Below are 20178 nucleotides of genomic sequence, written 5' to 3'. Positions count from 1 at the left end.
GGGAGGATGCTCATTCTTCAGAGACAGGAGGGAATGGAAATAGGACCTATGAAGTTAATGTAAATTCTGAGATGGAGGTGATAATAAATGTTGAAGGGCTGCATTTCAAATGACCTTGAACTTTAGTGAAGGAGCAGGTCATTTCCTTGAGAAGGCTGGGTGAACTGAGGAAAGGTTTGGAGAAACATGAGACTTGAGAATTCACATAGTTTCTTGGTTTTAAGGTAAAATTCCAAGCCTCTTCCTTCAACACCCACTAAATTTAAATGTAAAGATATATCTAAAACTTGATGTCTCTATTTAATGTGGAAGTGTTTCTTTTTCTTGATAAGCTATTATAAAAATATGAGCATCTTTCAATTGAAGAGATATTAGAATTGAGAAAATATGGTGGTTGGCCAGTGATTCCAAGGGTCTTCTGGTAGGGTGTTAGGGAATCAGTCCATCATGGCATTTACTTTAGCGATGTTCCATAGCCTGGGACCCGCATGGAGAAGAAAGGATGGCTGGGAATTGGAAAGGGGAGTAAATATGAATTATGAGTGCTTGAGCTCTGTTGGAGGTGGTGGATGGATTCCCGTCCCACCCCCTTTCCCCCTCATTGGAAAGAACCTTTGCTCTATTAGGAATGGCCTATAATACCTGGGAGGTTTTGTGTGTGTGTGTGTGTGTGTCTGTGTTACGGCTCCTTATAAGTTAGCTTTGTCCCAAAAGTGAGGAGAAACAAGCTTCTCTTGCTCTTTCTGATCTCACAAAGTCCAATGTTAATTTCACTGTTCCTTTGCCCTCTGCATTTACCTTGTTTTAAGTTCCAGTGGCCTCTCTCAGCTCTGTATCTATTACAGACTGTACATTTTGGTTATTTACAATTTGCTATTTTCCTACCAAATAAAAAAAAATCACAGATATCATGCATTGTCTTATTTGGAAGGTAATTATAATTAATATGAGATATCATGGAGATTATTAGTAGTATATAATAAGTGTTCTTGTTTATATTCTATTTTAGGTTATTATTTTATGGAGCCAAAAATTGCTCACAAAATGGCTGCAAATGAAGGCTATTCCCATGTTGTTTTTTGGTATATATTACAAAAAAGAATTATAATAAGGCTTTTGACAGAAAGACTAAAAAATTTAACCTATGTGTCTAAGCCACACATGGTAGTGTCACTTATTTGATGCAGTCATTCTACTATAGTGTTAAGAGGACCAGATGATCCTGCAGGAAAAACCCACATGTCATGAAGACTTCTGTGTATTCAGAAATCTGGCATTATCACCATGTGTTGCAACTTCTGTACTCTCCAATTTATGTTATACAAATGACAAAGAAATAAGTGATATTTATTTGAAGAACTACTTTTAGAATATTCCAAAGTATTTAGCCCAGTGAATCCCCTCATTCCTGTGAATACAAATTATACTGTTTGCAGAAAAGATTTCTACCTTAATATACAATGGTAATTGAAATTTATAATGGCTATCCTGAGGAGCTGGGACACTCTGAGAGATTTTCTAGATTGTCAAAAATTCGGAAATATTCAGCAGACTTTATTGTCTTTTGTTGAATTTTCATTTGACTTTGATAAAGCAGATACCCTGTTAAGTTCATTTATTAAAACATACCAGTCTGAGTCAGGATAGGCTAGGATCTGCTACAGTAACAAATTAGTCCAAAGCTTCAATGACTTGACACAACAAAGGCTTATTTCAGTTGCCCAAGCATACATTTCAGTTATAGATTGGCAGGATATTTTTCATAATCCTTCAGAATTCAGAGATGCTCTTCATAATTCTTCAGAGATTTAGGATGATTGAGGGGCCACTATTTCTTGTATTGTGAATCTCTGTGCTAAAAGGGAGAGGGTATTGCCCCAAGAAATAGGTGCTCACATCTGGGTGACATGTCACTTCCATTGATGACTCAATGGGTAGAACTACTCATATGGCCCCACCCAACCACAAGAGGGCCAGGAAATCCAATTCCACCATATGACCAGAAGCCAGACAGCTGAAAATATTTGGATGCAGCATTTTTGACAACCATAATATCATTCCCTGAAAATTAAAAATAAAGTGTTGGTTTACTACACTGCACGGAGTATAGAACACTAAAAATAATTTTCTGTGTTACTATAAATCATATGTATAATTATAATTAATGAGATAATCAGTGTGCAAGGTCTTCATAAACAGAAACATACTATGCAAATGTCGTGGGGTACATCTGTAGATATATATGGCAAATAATTAAGCGTGACATGTAGTTCTTTTCCAAAGTCTGACATGAATGCATATGTGCTTGTGTAAAATAATTTGTCATTTTACTTACCATGCTTTCACACTTTTTCAGAACTAATTTTTTGTTTTCCTTGTCATGTTTGCAGTGCTGAATGAATCTTTTTCTCTATGATGGCAAAATATATATTACAAAACTGAATGGCTCCTCTCCCCTCTCCCTTTTTTTTCTATTTGTCTGACAGCGCTTCCCAACAGAGGACCATCTGATGATTCATAGGCACAAGCATGAAATGACTTTGAAGTTTCCCTCAATAAAAACAGACAATATGTTATCAGGTAAGGAGCCATCAGGCAAAGACGCTTTGGGTGATCAGATCAGCCTCATGTGAGATACTTGTTCTACAGAATAGGATGATTTCCACTGGCAAATTCTACACCTTGAAAATTTATATTTCTAAAGTATAGCTGAGGCTTAAAATAATGGTAAGCAGGAATGTAATCCGCTAATGTAGTGTTCACTCAAATAACTGGAGAGCTATGACTTCTTGTTTTCTGGAATGTGAAATATTTATTACCATGAAACTTGGCTCCATATAAGGATCTTTTAACATCACATACCTGTAATTACTCAAGCAACAGATATTAATTGAGCATCTGTAATGCACACTGCACTGTTCTGAGTGCTGTGGAGGCGCGAAGATTGTTATGATTACTGTTTTCGAGGACATCACAATGTGTGTGTGAAAACTTAGCTAAAATAGAGGACTGTCCGTTATATATATCAAATGAGCATTGTAAGGAAAAATGCTGTGTGGCTTTAGCAGAAGGAGCTCTCTTTCTGGACTGAGCTGGTCAGTGAAGTTTTCCTTAAGAAACAGTACCTGCTTCATAATTGGGAAATTAAATAAGATAATGTGTGGAAATACAACAAGTGCTCAGCACGTGTGATCATAAATAAATAATAATGATAATCCATCAATTAATTTCCATTCTGTCCCATCTTGAGAGGTAGTGTGGTAAATTAGAAAGAGTGCAAGGAGTGAGGAAACTTGAACTCTAGCCTGGCCAGATGACCTTGAGCAAGTTGGTAAACACTTCAGGGCTTCAGTTTCTTTTTCCATTAAATGGGAATGATTTTATCTGCCCAGTCTATTTCACAGGCTTATTGTGATCCAATGAAAGCATGTAAGTGCAAGAGTTTCCTAAACCCTAGCAGGGCAATTGAAGCATTTCCTGTTGCCCTTCTCAGGCTAGAAATATTTCACTCAAGCCACTGTCTACCTGGCATCGTGAAAGAAACAATACGCCCATGAACATGTTTTAAATGATATCAGAAGAGAAACTGACTGCACAGGCAAAACTGGCTTGTATAATTGAGCATTTCTATGGCACTTAAAATTTACAAGTATTTTGTTATCACTCTTATTAGTAAATACCCTAAGAGTTTTTTCAGACAGGTTATTATTACAACCCACATTTTACGGATAGAGATGGAGGGGCGTGGGAGGGGGAGCAGCTTTCCCAAACTCACCAACAGGGCAAAAAAATAGGGCCCTTGATCCTGCAGTCCTAACCCTCTGACTTGCACCAGCTACTGCTTTGTCAGGCTTCATCAGTTTATATATATGATCAAATACTCCCGGTGATGGGACTGTCCACACGTCTTCACTGTCTGGCCCGTGACTTGTTAATGGTGCAGATGGGCTGTGATTTGCAAGACTCTCGTGTTCAAAGGCAGCTTATTCCCTTCCCTCCTCTACCACCTCTCTCTCAGCCTGTTTGTTTTCATTGAACTAGATGGCTCTTCAGAAATAACTTTGTCTTTCCTTAATTCTAGAAACAGAGATGCAGAAACTCAAATTTCTAAGAATTATGAAAGCCTAGAAGGGTTAGGAAGGGTGTTCTGTTCTTTTGTTTTTATCATTTATTACGTTCTATAGAGTCACATGTGGTGTAACCTTATAGCTTAACAATGAACACGTATAGGAAAGTAGCAAGGCTCTAGACTTTGGAATTCCCAATATTTCAAGGAATAAGTTCACCCTTTATTTCTCCCAAACAGGATCCCTAAAATAGGCTGCCTGGGGGTAGGGGAGTGGGAGGTGAGTGTGAAGGAGTGGTGATTATGTGGCGATATTATCACTATAGAGGTAAGTACCAGCGTAGTATCTCTCAGGTAGACTGCTGGGATGGCCCTACAGGGAGCCCCATCCAAAGGTCTGAAAAAAAGTAGCTAAAGATGTGGGAACTAGCTGTCTATTCTACGTTTGGTAGTGTATATATGTCCATGCCACTCTCTCACTGGGAGGCAGCCACATAGCACAGGGAGATAAGCTCAGTGCTTTGTGACCACCTAGAGTGGTGGGATAGGGAGGGTGGGAGGGAGGGAGACGCAAGAGGGAAGAGATATGGGAACATGTGTATATGTATAACTGATTCACTTTGTTATAAAGCAGAAACTAACACACCATTGTAAAGCAATTATACTCCAATAAAGATGTTAAAAAAAAAAGATGTGGGAACGTTTCTATAGATTTCCTATAGGTTTTTGATGAAACTCTTGAAGCTTTTCAGTAGTTCTTACCAGATTCTTATTAATTTGTTACGTCAAACTCAGAATAAGAAAATGAAGGGAGAAATAAATGAGGAAAAACAGCATGAATAATATAAGGGCATATTTTCTTTTGCTTTCTCAGGTTTTGTATTGAAGCTGGTATGAGGCTATTTCATACTCCCAGTGAAATTAAGTGCTAAATTTTTTAAACCATTTTTAAATTGAAGGATAGTTGATTTACAGTGTTGTGCTAATTTCTGCTGTGCAGCCGAGGGACCCAGTTATACACAGATATACATTCTTTTTTTAAAAAATATTCTTTTCCATTATGGTTTATCCCAGGAGATTGGATATAGTTCCCTGTGCTAAATTTTTAAACTTGCTACCCACTCTGCATGTTTGTAGTCTCGTAGAAATTTCTTGCTGGAACAGAATACAGAGCTATCCACTCCAGTTCCAGGGGCTGAGGTGTCAACTACATGTCATATGCCAATGTTGTCCACACTGAATTGTAATATGCTATTTACTGAGTATTTGTGCTTTGCATTTTTTTCCAGGAAAGTCTTTAAAATATATTAATCTCAAACATCATTTCAGTTTTAGCATATTAGATTGTGATTGTCAAATATGACTGAAGTTTTATTTGTCTGTATCTTAATTTACTCAGATTTGAATTTATCAAAAGCTTCAGAATCTGCTTTTATTAAAAATATGTTCATTAGAATTTTATTTCTTAATGTACCTTAAACCTATTTTGTGGCCTCTCATGAAGATGAATAATTTTGTACAGCTCAAAATATAGTAACAGTAAAAATAAAAATAGTATAAATCAAATCTTAAATCAGCAAGCCTCATCAGGGCAAAAAATGTTCAAGGCTATTTTTTTTTTTCAAGCAATATTTGGGCTATTTTTTTTAAGCAATATTCAATTACCCAAAATTTCATTTCAGATGAATTGGAGTTTAACATATATTAAGGAGATAAAGTATGGTAGGTATGTTTATTACTAATTTCAGGGTATCTAGCTAACCTAAATTTTGGAAAATCACTTCATCCATCTTTAATTGCAAATATTATAGTTAGGGAAGTTATTAAGATATCACACATATACATTTGAAGGGTAAATGTCCAAAGAGTTGTAAGATCTGAAATAATTTTATAGCTTTGCCATAAAGTCCATTTTATTTAAGCCAGGTAGAATTTATTACTCAAAATGACTGCAAATAATCTTTGACATGCCACAAAGCAGGATAATAAAAGTGACGGTCATGGTGTTTTATTAACATGAGTCTGCTCTTACTGATAGACAGTAAACATAAAACCTCTCCTTCTAAAGGGACAGTACTAGTAAGGACATGAATAGGGGTGGTGGTGTTGGATTCTGAGGGCAAAGACTTCCATTTCCTTCCACCTTGGTCCTTCCATCCTTATTTGGGCCATGTGGTACATTTCCAGTGTCCTGATGTGACAAGGGGCATGAACCTATCCCTTCAACTATTCTCCATCTGATAGAAGATAATTTCGTGGTGAGGGAAGTTGTGATAGCAAAGGTTTTTAGGTGCCAGATTTGAAATGAGAATCCATTGAGGACAGTATACTTCCACATATAGGTTGCAAAATTACCAGCTACCACATGACACCAGATCTGTTTGGCTTGCAAATTATGATCAAATCTCAGTATTAGAGACAAAGAAGATGGTGTTTGGGTCTATTTTAATGCTATTATGTCTAGGTATACAGAAATTCCTAAATCTTGCCCTATCAAACATCCCCACCCCCACTTCTTTACAGGGTTCCCAGGGTCTGTACAGGAAAAACAAACAAACAAACAAACAAACCAGAATAGGAATCAAAGTACAACTTTGTAGGTGAACAAATAATAAGCAAATAATATGCTAAATGAGAACTCTGTGTGTATGTTGTGTGTTGGGGGAATATGGTAGAAATATTGACCTAGAAGATGACTGATTTTGCTTCATGAAAGGGAAGATGGAGTTCAAGAGTACTGCAAAACTTTCCCAAAAGATAAAACCTGATCCACACTCAGGTGGGAAACCTGAGAAAGAGACCGGGGACCGTGCCTTTAAATGCCTAGTCAGTTCCCTCACCAGACATCACAGCCCAATCAATGCTGCAGGCAACTGGGCTGTGCTTGGAGAGAAGTTAGGACAGGCACCAGCTGAAGTGTGGGAAGAGGGTCTGAAGTTGCCCCTTCATCACCATTCATTTAGTCAACAAACATTTAATGAGTGCCTGCAAGGATCCTATTGTTCGGGGTGCTGGGGATGTGGCATTGAACAAGACAGATGAGGTCCCTCTGCTATGGAACTGATTATATGCTGTTGGGGGTAAGGAGAAAGAGAGATAATAGACAAAAAACCAAAACCAAAACAAAACCAAAAATCCCCAGATAAGTAAACAAGAAAATATCAGTTAGGGAGAAGTGTTCCGATGAAGATAAAACATGATAATGTGACATCAGTGGCCAGCGGGCTGCCCAAGGGAGGTCAGGAAAGGCCTCTTCTAGATGAGAGGCATTTCAGCCAAGACTTGATGTTCAGCACTCCAGCCTCAGGGGTTCTTTCTCCCTGACCGCTGAATATGGTGGGGCTGGAAGTGGTAAAACCCCAAGACCAGATGCAGTGCAGCTGACCGTATCTTGCGTAGACACATGGAAGAGAGGCAAGAGAGACTTGGCTTCCTCATCCCATCTTCCTTATCACCCTCTGATGCAGAGCATCTAATATAAATGACAATACAGTCCTTCAGAACCCAACTGAGACCTGGATTAGGTCTAGAAGTAGGGTTTATCTCTAGTTCCAGACTCTAAACCTAACACTTACTGTGGAGAAAGCAAAATGTTTTCAATGAAGTAGAACTTCTGTCTCCAAGAGAATGTTTGTGATCAACCAGGCAATCTCAGAACCCGAATCCATTGCTCATGGCTCTTTGCTATAAACCCTACTTAATAATCCAAGAGCATTTTAAGGGAGGAGCCAGAGGAAAGGTGACATATCTCACTCCAGATTCTTTTTGGAATGAACTGGGATATTAAAAGTAAATAAATCTCTGTCTCTGTCTCTCTCTCTCTCTGTCTTTCTCTCTCGCACACACACACACACACACACACACACACACACACACACACGCTTGTGCGCCGCATACTTAGCTTCTTTCTCTTCCATTGATGGTAAAGTTACATAGTGACTTCTCATTATGGAAATTAATCAGATCTTTATGGAACAGAGGGTGGTGGAGATGGCTTGCACCAGAGGGCAGCATGATAATAGCAATAACTACCATTTATTGCCTCATCTTATGCCTGTAATTTGCCCCCTGCTTTGTATACATTGTCATTTAATCCTGGCCACTTTTTTTTCATATGAGTAAACAAAATCAAGAGGATAAGCAATTTGTCCAAAGTCCCTATCTGTCTCTAATTTTCTCACTGAACACATAGATTTGGTGAGGTACACATATTATTTTTAGTATGTTTTGGCCTTAGATTTATGTTTGGATATAAATCTATGAACTGCTTTTTCTTATATTATTGACTTATCCCTTCAATAGTCATCAAATGGAGAGGCTAGTCAAACGTTTTTAGAAGGAGATTGTAGCAACACATTAGCATTTAGAGGAACGAAGAGTTGTGTTTTTAAATCAGATTTTCTCACCCACTCATTATAATAAGTGGCTACAGTAAGTTCCCTACATACGAACCTTCAAGTTGCGAACTTTCAAAGATGCAAATGTTCTTTAGCGTCTCCAGTCACATAAGTTAGCTCACGTTGTCATGTGAGTGCATATGGTTGTGCTTTTGTGTAGTTTACTTTACTGTGTTTGTTTGTTTTTTATGTATTATTTGTATGAACAGTATTATAAACCTATTACGGTACAGTACGACAATATATCCAACTGTGTTAGCTGGGTACCTAGGCTAATTCTGTTGGACTTATAACAACGCACTTTTGGCACAGAACTCTTTTTTTTTTTTTTTTTTCGGTACGCGGGCCTCTCACTGTTGTGGCCTCTCCCGTTGTGGGGCGCAGGCTCCGGACGCGCAGGCTCAGCAGCCATGGCTCACGGGCCCAGCCGCTCCGCGGCATGTGGGATACTCCCGGACCGGGGCACGAACCCGTGTCCCCTGCATCGGCAGGTGGACTCTCAACCACTGTGCCACCAGGGAAGCCCGGCACAGACTCTTTTGTATGTAGGGACTTACTGCATTGGCATTTGGACATGTCAGCTTCTTTTTCATGTTTTTAGTTGGTCAAGCAAAATAGAATTTTGAAAATTCACCTGAATAAGTCAAAGGCCTTGATCTACAGTCTTCCTTTATATATGAAAAGCTGGCTTCCAGTCTGTTTAATCTGGAAACCAATCCCTTTTGACAAAGAGTATAGTAGAACTCAGGCAATGAGTGACTAAGTGGAGACATTAAGCTTTAGCTTCCGCTATTCAGGGCAGATTTTGATCCCTTTGTTCACGTGGCCAGCAGAGACATGGTTTCACAGTGCTAATAACCCTTTTTACCAGCTCAGCTCCTCTAAAGTGAAATAAAATTGTGGCTTAATTGCTGTTGGAACACTTAGGGGTAAGCCACGGCTGATAGTGAGTATGTAGGTATGGAAAGTATACTTGAATTATTTAAATCTATATCTATATAAATCTATGTCTTCTGGAGCCATGTGTTGTAAGAGATGCCTTTATCAGAGCATTTTCTAGTTGACTCACAGCCTCTCTAAGGGTATCTGGTCTACCAGCTCTCCACCTTGACATAGATGGATTCCAGCATGTGACTCAAGAGTGTGAGAGTGTGTCTCACTGACCTGGATCACCCCAGTCCAGGTCAATTTTTAAGCATCCAACAGCCATTGTTTAAAAACCAAATTTACCTTGGTTTGTCCCATGGTAGCACTGCCTCTTGGGACAGATGTAGGGAAGTAGTTATGTCAGTGTTACTGAAAGGACCCTAGTGCTCCTATTGTATATTCACACTCAATAAAAGCCACATTTATTGCAAAGAAGCCTGTCTAGAATTCCGCGGAATTCTGTCAGTTGTTACTGATTATTACTCTTCTAAAGGATTATGCATTTTAAAATTCATATAATGTAAACTCAATTAGGACTTTATTAAAATTCAGATAAGGTATAAGAATATTTTAAAGAAAGCATTTGCTGAAAAATTCATGGGATAAATATGACTATTAAAAGAATATTAAAAGTCTTGAAGAGAAGTGCCTTTTTTGAGAACCCCAACTCTTAATAAAATAGATAGGTTAATTCCAATACTTTTCTCTATTGATTTGAACAGCATTCTTGAGGAATTCCATTAAGCTACATTTTGTTGGCTGAAATTGAGTCATGTAAATAATAAAAATGCATTGCCTTTTAAAAAATACCCTATAATTAGAATGGTCACTGATTCAAACTGATCTTTCTTATAACTGGTCTGAATTAGTGAGGCTATTATAGTATCAATTTAATACAAAATGATGTAAAATTACTTTATAGAGTCCTTTAGTAATACCGTAGCTGAGACTATCAGACCAATAGGAAAAACATTTTGCTTAGTGGATATTTTTCTCCTCTGGTATATGATGATAAGTCTGCTTTTCCTTTTTCTTTTTTTGTTTTTTTTTTAATTGATGGCTTGTCACCTTGCCTTTTTTTTTTCCCATTGAGGAAAATGAAATATAGACAAACATATAACTCAAACACAACTCTGAAACCGAATAAGGTAGCAACCTATTTTTAAATGTAGAACAGACTAAATGCTTTTTAAAAGAAGAATCAGGTTTCATGCTTTAGCTTTGTGCTTGTCGTTTAGGCTTTGGAATAATCATACTTGCTGGGACTGAAGCACTTCATTGTAGACAGACTATGGACTGATTGGAAAACTTAGTGAGATGCTTTTTTTCCTAGTAGTCCTAACCATATACTTGTGGTCCTTCCCAGATGTAATGTGACACAGGATTTCCTATCATAGAAATGATGGGTGAATTCCTAACTCATAATGCCAAGTTTGTGGCACTCTTCCGGGCAGATATGCAAGTAGAGCCTCTGCGTGGCAAATATCCTCTACCTAGCTATTTACAGAGGCAGTGATTTTATGAAAAGATGCTCTGGTTTTCAAGAAACAGACTCATCATTCCAGGAAGGGAACCAGATGTTGAAATATGACCAACTTTTCGAAAGGTATTTTATCCCTTTTGGTGCAAATCTTTCATGTCTGATTGGTAAAGAAATCCCCAACGACACTTGAGAGGAGTACAGGAGGGTAAGATTTCTCACTTGCACTGGCCCTGGGTGTGTAGGTCTCCTGAGAACCTGGTGTGCTCTTTGCAGACTGTGAGAAGGTAACATGCAGGCATTTCTGCAGCGCCAGTGCAGATTTACAAAGGTAGCAGCAAAATACTTTCAACTCGGGTAAAGTTCGAACTCAAAAGCTATTAACTTTTTGTTTAGTTTGAGATTTGGGGTTATCTTTTCTCATTCAGATGGACCTCACTGGAGTGGAAACACTAAAAGAAAGGGGAGCAGAAGTCCTTAAACAGTCATCTCAGCTCTGAGCTCCCACTGGAACCAGTTCCTGTAAGACCTTGGAGTGTGGCCTGTCGCTATGGAACACACCTTAGATATTATCCCCTAGTAGAGCATCGGTCACTGTTATTCAGAACATAGAAATTGCTGCTGCTGTAGCTAACTGGTGCATGCTCTTGGTTCTAAATAAGGTGTAGATTACAAGAATTTTAACTTATGGCCATGGATATTACCCACTTACTTCTGGTCTAATTTCAGCTGGAATAGTTATTTGACAAGGCATTCATGTGGCTGAGAAACTCTGCCTCTTTTATTTAAGCAGCTGATAGATTTAGCTGTCCCCCTTTTGAAGATTTGCACATTTCCTGGCTTACTTGGAACTGGTACCATGTGGGATCAAAGATGACTGGAGACCCTGTATTAATTCTAATAAATGTTAAAACAAAAGTTAAGCTCCATTTTCTGGTTCCTGTTGTAACTGGAAAGAATAGCTCATTCACAAGAAGAAAATGAATTAAATATTAGGAACAGTGTGCCTTATCTATTCCAAATGTGGATACAGATTACAGTTTTGCTTTTCCCTCACTGTTATCATACAGCAAAGAAAGTCACGTTTGGTAAAACTCTGGGGCCTTCCTCTGAGTCTTTGTCTCTGGGGATAGGAGGGAACCAGCTGTCTTTACTGCCCATAGTTCCCCTTGTTCCATAGCTTTGTTTCCCTATAGCTGCAGAGAGGCTCAGCATGATGGATGGTGCCATTACTGTCCTGTGCCATGCTCCTTCAGCCTCCCTTTGCTGATGTATGTAGGTTCATGCTGGTATCTGGGAACAATTTTGTGTTAGAGGAGACAGAAAACATCTCTCAACTTTGCTTGGGGCTTGGGCCCCCAAATGCCAACCTGAATTCAATTTCATGGAGCATCTCATGAACATGTCTCAGAGTTCAGGAGTCTTATGGAGCCTCTAGGATTGCTATTCTCTCTACCTGGAATCATGGTCCTCAACTTGTAAATCTCCAACAAAGAAGCATCGAGGAATAAAAGGAAAATTAAAACCTGGCAAAACTAAATTCCCATTGATGACAAGTGGTCTAATATTTCAGTTCTGTTATGTGATACTTTCTCAGGTTTTTTAGTCACAAAAATGTTCCTCTCAGATAGTGAAGAGTCTGTAGGCTTGTAATGCAGCTCTATTGTGTGAGGGATATAAATGATTCCATGATATTTCAGAAGAACCAAGGATTGTTAGGAATGTCAATTACTTATACAATTAAGCAACTCCATTTCTAAATGGGGCCCAAGGCAAGTTTTAGTTTCCTCATAAGTAAAATGGAGGAAATAATTGTTACCTAATGTGGTTGGTGTGAAAATTAATGAGATGATGCATACAAAGCACTTAGCACTATGCCTGGCATGGACTAAACATCTAATAAACGTATACACATGCACACGTACACACAAACACACACACCCTTAACACACACACACACACACACCACACCACACCCTTATATTTCCACTCTCATGTTTTGTCTATTTACACCTTCTGTTCATAAATCTCCTTTATATATCTAGCCCTTACCTCTGGCCTAATTTCCACTGTCTAACCAGTTGTTACTGATGTTCCTGTTCAACTGTCCTTTACGTGGTCGTATTTTCTTTGATCTACTAACAATAACTTTTGAAACGAACCTAGATGTGGTGGTGATTTTAGGATTCACAGAATCATGTAACTTTAGAACTTTATTTGAAAGATGATGAACTTGAAGTCCAGAGAATGTAGGTAATTTCCCCGAAACCACATGATTTTCTAATCTGGATTTCTGGGCTGTCAGTGTTGTCTTTTACACATGCACCAAAGACCTTTGGACCTGGGAGGAGAGTCTAGGCAAAGCATGGGATTTAGATTGAGAAGGGATTATGTCCAAAAGTAAGAGAGGACTTAATAGTGATAAGATGGTTACAAATTGTGTGACCCTGTGTAAGGTACTTAACTTATTTCTCCTGTCCTAAAATAATATGCACCCTGCTTACCACATAGGATCTTGTGAGATCTATTAATAGAGTCTAGATGATGTGGGTAAAAATGTAAACTGCAAAATGTGGCATAAATACTAATTTTATATTTTATAAGCCACAACACATAACTGCTATAGGTATATATTGGATATGTAGACATATATGCATACCTTAATAAATTAATTAATTTTCTAATAAAACTATTTTCGGTGAAACCCAATCCTTTGCATATCTTTTATCTATAATGTCCAATTTATGATCGTCTGTTGTAGGCTCTCTATGTACTGCAAAGAGAGCTCAGAATCTTGGAGATTGGGCTAAGAATGGGAGAGAATGCAGATGGGTATTTTGTTAATTGGAATCCAAATCAACCATTTGGGTACTTCTCAGGCAGTGAAGCTCTGTGCCCATAGGGTATCGGGAGACATTGCCTTGGAAGGGCTGATTAAATGGAGATATCAAGCCATTTCAGCTTTATGGGTGTTAAGATATTCTTTGAATCTCAGTAGATAATTTACTGGGATTAATTACTGTCTTTATGACTTAGAAAAGTAAATAGGATTCTAGTTTCTTGCCATATAGGAATTTATAAAGAGAGTGCAGAATTGCAAATTCATATCAACTTGAGGGCATTCTTCATTTGACTGGTGGTGATGGCTTAGAGGACTGTGCAGAAAGAGATTTGAGACTGAGTGTAGGTCAAGCTGGACAAGGGCCATAATCAATCTAGCAGTGTCTGCCATGGGCTCAGGTGGGAATAATGCATGTATACAATGGAAATAGCACCAAGCCCTTGGTTATAATCCTAGTGTTGCCACATCTACCTGGGAGACCTTGGACAAGACCCTTAATCACTCAGGCCTTCCATTTTCTTTGCTTGTAAAATAATTGGTGTGGCCAGATTTCCCCAATGGGAAGTGGTCCTCTCTGGTTCTTTTATATTCTGTTTCTGTGAAAAAGGCATTTTACACAATTTTATTCATGTCTACTCTAGTGCACCTTTACAAGGAAGATGACTGTCCTTAATAATTACAAAGGTGTGATTCTACTCTGCTTACCTTATAGGATCTTGTGAGATCTAGATTGTAGAGAATGTGTGCAAAAATATTTTATAAACTGCAAATGCTGCATAAATATTAAGCCACAAATAGTGGTTTCAGATCCCCAGTTTTTAAGTAGTAAGCTCTCCAGACCATCAAGAATATGAAAGAAATTCTATTCCTTTTAGAGAGTCTTCTCAAAACATTCTTTTGGCTACAGCAAAAGGAAAATAAAATTAATAATTATATTTTTAAGGGATGGAAGCTGAATGTGTTTGACTTGGAACCTTTCATCATCCTTCTGTGACTCTGAAAATGAGAGAAAGAATTGCTAAATTTTTACTCTCCATTAAGAAAATGGAATTGAATGCTTGTTTCTCTCTTTTTGTTTGATATAAACATTCATAATTTTCTTTGTCCTCCCAGCCCCCTAAAATCAGGCTTAACATGGACTCTGTAGATATTTTTGGCCTTATTTTAGCTAAATCACTTTTTCCAGTTAAAGGAGAGTTATTTCACACCTTGCAATGTGTATTCAAACGATATGAACTCCAAAAAGTCAACTGTGGGATCTCCTCGCCTGAAGTTGTCCAGAGGGAGGCTTGGGAAGCCCTCCCATGCCACAGCCTTCTACACATCATATTGCTCCTCTGGGCTTTATGGTTTTCTTTTCTTCCATATTCTCATTTTATTTAAAGGGCTGGAAGATTATGGGTGGCCACTTGGCATCGTCATTAAGGCGAGGGGAGGGGATTAGTGAATTTATTAGCTCATACTTGCCACTGACTTTTGAGGAAAAGGTCCCATTTATGATCACCCGGTCTCTGTTTTCAGATCAGACTCCAACCCCAACGAGATTCCTGAAGAACTGCGAGGAGGTGGGGCTCTTCAATGAGCTGGACTGCTCCCTCGAGCATGAGTTCAGGAAGGCTCAGGAGGAGGAGAGCAGCAAGCGGGTAGGTTTGCTTGGACAGACACCTGGACAGGTGTCTCCTCTAGCACCTGGTAGAAACATTTGCATGGGAACTAGGTGGCACCGCAGATTGTGCTGATGACGCTCTAAAACAGCATTTATCCATTTGCAAGTGTTTGATGGGGTTTTTTTTGAAAATGGATGAATCCCTGCTTGTGGTAGAATCCAAGGCTAGAAAAATCATGGGAAAAGGAGATTATCTGAAATATGAAATTGAAGCCAAAATAAAGTTACCTGATTCTTGACCTGAGTCAGAACAACTCACAGAATTGTTCTGTTCAAAAGTTGTTGTTTTACTGTGCTAAATAATAGCAAGCTTTACATGGGTGGTGAGTGCAAAAGACAAGGGTCAAGGGGTAAGATGACAAGCGAAGGATTGTATCAGTAGGAGAGAGGATTTCATCTGACTTCGGCCCAGGTTGTAACTGTCTGATTTTCCATAATCTTCCTGGTATCTCTCCACCACGTTCATAATTCCTTCCTGGTCACACTATTGAACATCTGTTATTGTTGGAACAAATAGGTTCACTATAAGTGTGGATTATTTATTCTTACAAATGTAGAAAAGTCACTTTACACATCCCTCCAGAATATAGTCAGTTTTTATTGTAATGTTGTGTAAAGTGATTTAAAAAATCACTTTACCAGATTAAGGAAAAGAAATAGAGTCACAACTAAATATGACAATGAAGCTTTTTGGTGTTTTTAAACTTTTTTGACAGACCATTTTTGAATGCCCACAATGTACTAAACAACAAATTAGGTACATCCCATGAACAGAGACTTAAACTGTGAAAGTTGGTTGAAAGGAAGCACCGGCTACATTGTAATGGATTCTGAACTTCCAGCTGTTCCATCCGGAGAAGAAATTTTAAAAGGTTCTGATATTTCTCTAAGTGTTTCAAAACCTTTGAATCCTCCTGTATGTGAAATTATAATAATCCCCCTCCACCAGATTTTTCATGTCACATTCTCACATCAAAATAGCCACGGGCTTTGTATTCAGTCTGTACTGCTTTAGGAAAAATCCTGAAAATAGGTTACAAGAGGGGTTTAAAATCTCAGTCAACTCATTTGATTTATAATTAGTCATTCATACTTGACACGCCCCTACACCCGCCCAGTGAAGGGCCTTTTTTCTTTTTCAAAACAAACACTTATTTAGCACTTATTTGCGAGACACTGTTCTGAGCACTTGAAAATTTTAACTAAATAAAAAAGAAGGCATGCATTCTTATTTCATTGCAATAGAAATAGATTTTTTAAAAAACATAAAAATAGCAAGGGACAGAGGAACCAAAAAGTCTAGTAAATTTCCTCTGGTTGAGTAATAAATTTAGCTTTGCTGATGGACGTGGCATATGTATATGACTGAGGGATTAAGTTAATTCATTCCTTGAGATAGTCAAGGTTGGCTTCTTCCAAACTATAAGAAAGGTGTGTACTTGGTCTGTATCGTCTTCATTTCTGATAGAAGCGTTTTAATCGAAGTGTATACCCTTAATTTTCCCAAAGACATTTTCTAAGATTTAACAGCTTTAGGAAGCCCATGGTAGGGGGGCGGATTTAGATCTTCTCCTTTGCATAGTACTCATGATCTCCTATATGAAGCCCCATGGGAGGAAATTCTTGCAGATCTGAATTCCAGGAAATAGTTTGCTTCCCCTGAGGAACTGAAATATTTTCTCCTCGTGGACATGAGAATCCTGTAACCGGTTCTGTTTCTCTTTTTGCTTTGACTGCTTGTTAACGTGAAGCCAAGTTGACTGCTTAACTTTGAGAACTTTTTAGAACACTGTAATGAGCATTTTACTTCCCCCATGGACTAGATTTTCAGTTCCAGTTTATATTTCCTCTGGTCCCGATTTTTAATTTAAAAAAACATTTTCATGCTATACATTTTTTTGTGTGTGAGTTGCTTTTGATTCTTTGTGAGTTGAGTACAAATAATTAAATGTTAAAAATTAAAATAATTAGGCAAGCAAAGTTGAGGAGGACTATTGTCATTGTAGAAATATATCGTTTTCTCTTTCACATGTTGCTCTTAGCAACACTAGTCATGTGATGACTTTGAGATGGGTATGTGGGTGGGGGACCCTGCAGTGAGCTTCCCCCCATGGTTTTGGGGTGGGCCCCTCAGGAGACCAGTGTCTCACACCCCAACTTCACTTGCACACACTAGAAGTTGGACAGCGTTCAGACTGTTTGGTATCCTCTTCCATTGCCTCATTCAAACCAAAGGGCCATATCCAGCCTCGGTGGCCATGACTACACAAGAGGACACCTTCTTGAGGCCTAATTCAGGATGACTCATCCAGTGGCCAAATGGGCTGTGTTGGCGGCTTCTGCCCTAGCATTTCATTGGAAGCCACAGGATGGGGAAATGAGGAGTAGATGCTCTCCAATCTGCCAACATACTTTTACACATCCCTTTGACCACATTACTCCAGCTCCAAACATCCCTGGCACACTGCTACCCCCAGCTCCGACTTCATTTGTTTGTTCCCTGCTTGAAATGTAGGAATACAAGTTCTCTTCTCAATGCATACCTTGTCATCATTAAGTTCCGTCTTCTTCTTCCCTTTCGCTCCACATTCAGATAACTATTTCTTTTTAATTCTAAGCTCCAACTCTCTTCTAGTTTATTTTTCTCTGAGACTTTTAACAGAAGACTTGCATTAGTTCCCTCAGCAAGTTTTAGTAAAGTGGGAGATGGATTTGTTTATCGGGAGAATTTGGTTAAAAAAGGTTTTTGCTTGAACTTTCTAAGTACTTTATACAGAAATGTTAGAAAGACTGGACTGGTCCTTCCTTCCACCTTTAAAATTCTAGCTGAAGTTTGGTCTAGAAAATTCTATCAAAGAGCAAATAGAGAATTGATCCTTGTTTAGCCCGTGTGGCTGTCTGTTGGGGAAAATTCTATTCTACAGACTATATTTAATCCTGACACCCTTTTTCAAAAGCATCCCAATATGTGTATAGAATGAGGACAGGCTAGAGGCAGGTAATGACCAATAGAAAAAGCCCCAATGTCTGTATCCATAGCATATATTATATAGCAGATGACACATTCCATAATTGCCTCCGTCTTCCACCTTAGTATAAACCCATAGCTTCAAAACTCTCTAATGAGAGATATTTTTTTTTTCCCTTGGAAAAGCATCCTTCACTAGCAGTATCACAAATCTCAACTTGCCTATGGCTTAGAAGTCAGGCTAGTCCTGAAACAGATGAGAAACTTTTGTTCATCATTTATTCATGCAATAAATATTTTTGAGGGCCCACCATGTGTCAGGCACTGTCCAAGGCATTGGTGAATATACCATGGACTAAAGCTGATTTTGAAACAAAAAACAAACAAAAAAATCCCTTCCTTTAGGTAGCTTACTTCTCATGGGCAAGACAAACAGTAAGCAAGTAAAAACAATAAAATGTATAACATGTCCAAAGGTGATAAGTACTACAGAGAACAATATATAGAAGGGAAGAGGCACAGGGAGTGCTGGGGGTGGTCTGGGTGGGCATCACTGGTAAGCGGACATGCAGCCAAGACCTGAAGGAGGAGAAGGCTGAACCAGGTGCGTAGTGGGGAGGAGAGTGAGGAGAGCAGCGGGTGCAAAGCCCTGAGGCTGGAGGGCGCTCTGTGGGCTGGAGGAACTGCAAAGAGCAAGGTACGTAGTGATGGAAAGAGTGGGCTGAGGGGGCCCATCCAGGAATGCTGTGTAGGCTTCGGCTTTTATTCTGAGTGAGATGGAGAACTGTAGGACAGTCGTAAGCAGAGGTGTGATAGGATCTGACTTATATAGTAGAAAGTTTACTTGGCTGCCTAGTTGCAAGTAAACTGTTGGAGGGGAGTGGCAAAGTGAGACCAGGTAGGAAGGTATTCAAAGAATCTAGATAAAAAGTGATGGCACATTGGTCCAAGGTGCAGATGGAGGGGGTGGTTGGATTCTGGATCTAATTTGAAGATAGAGCCAACAGGAATTGCTGATGGATTACATCTGGGGAGTAAGAGGTGGCCTTCAGGATGAACCCAGGTTTTCGACCTCAGCAACTGAAAGGTTGGAGCTGTCTGTGGGAGGAACAGGTTTGAGGGGGAAATTGAGGAGATTTTTGCAGACTCGTTAAGTGGAAACATCTAATGGGCAAATGAATATATAGGTATGTAATACAGGACCTCTCTGAAGATGTAAGCTGGGAGGGGGGGTGGTCATTGGCATGTAGGTGGTGTTTAAATACATGAGACTCAATGAAATGACCTGGGCCAGGAGTGAATGGAAATGAGGTAGAGAAGAGGTCTGAGCAGGGAACTTGACAGAGTCCTCCATCCTCCAAGACAGAGCCTTCAAGTCTCCTCAGTGGGCAGAGATTGCCACAGAAGACCACGAGGGATGAAGAGTCAAGTACGGGAACCCTAGCAATACTACTGAATGGACTCCAGTAACTGGCAATTGACATGCTGATTTTGTGTTCCACGTTAGAGGAAGAAACAAAAACAGAAGATTTATTTTAAAAAAGGGTGAATTGACCTTTCACATTTGACTTCTTTTTTAAAAAAGAGATCCAACAGTACATATCTAGGAGGTGGGAGATAGCTTCATCATGTGATAGCAGTTGTGTGGGAGTGTGCGTGTCTGTATGTATAAGAAAGGAAGGGGAGTTGAAAGGACTAGAAATGAACTCCTTTGTCTTGCTGAGAGAAATATAACATTACAGCCTAACGTGGTGAAGGACCCTGAAGATGAAAAGCGCGGTGTATAAGTGTTAAGTGTTGTTATTCTCCCCTAGGACCTAAATCTGACTCAT

The 20178-nt window shown here is 39.0% G+C and overlaps 1 protein-coding gene across 19 annotated transcripts in view; it reads left to right on the top strand.

Annotated features, from left to right (window-relative positions):
* CREB5 (cAMP responsive element binding protein 5) overlaps positions 1-20178 on the top strand; it is a 416039-nt gene that overhangs the window by 76529 nt on the left and 319332 nt on the right. For 17 of the 19 annotated variants that reach the window (XM_067042425.1, XM_067042419.1, XM_067042426.1 and 14 more), the window contains exons 3-4: positions 2487-2580; positions 15234-15355. In XM_067042425.1, the coding sequence (XP_066898526.1) occupies positions 2487-2580; positions 15234-15355 (216 nt within the window). Of the gene's footprint in view, positions 1-2486; positions 2581-15233; positions 15356-20178 lie in introns of those variants that run through there. The other 2 variants (XM_067042431.1, XM_067042430.1) reach the window with 2 other exon arrangements.

The sequence above is a fragment of the Kogia breviceps genome, chromosome 9 (assembly GCF_026419965.1).
Source record: "Kogia breviceps isolate mKogBre1 chromosome 9, mKogBre1 haplotype 1, whole genome shotgun sequence".
In the NCBI taxonomy this organism is placed as follows: Eukaryota; Metazoa; Chordata; class Mammalia; order Artiodactyla; family Physeteridae; genus Kogia; species Kogia breviceps.
This window is presented reverse-complemented; position numbering and strand designations above follow the sequence as displayed.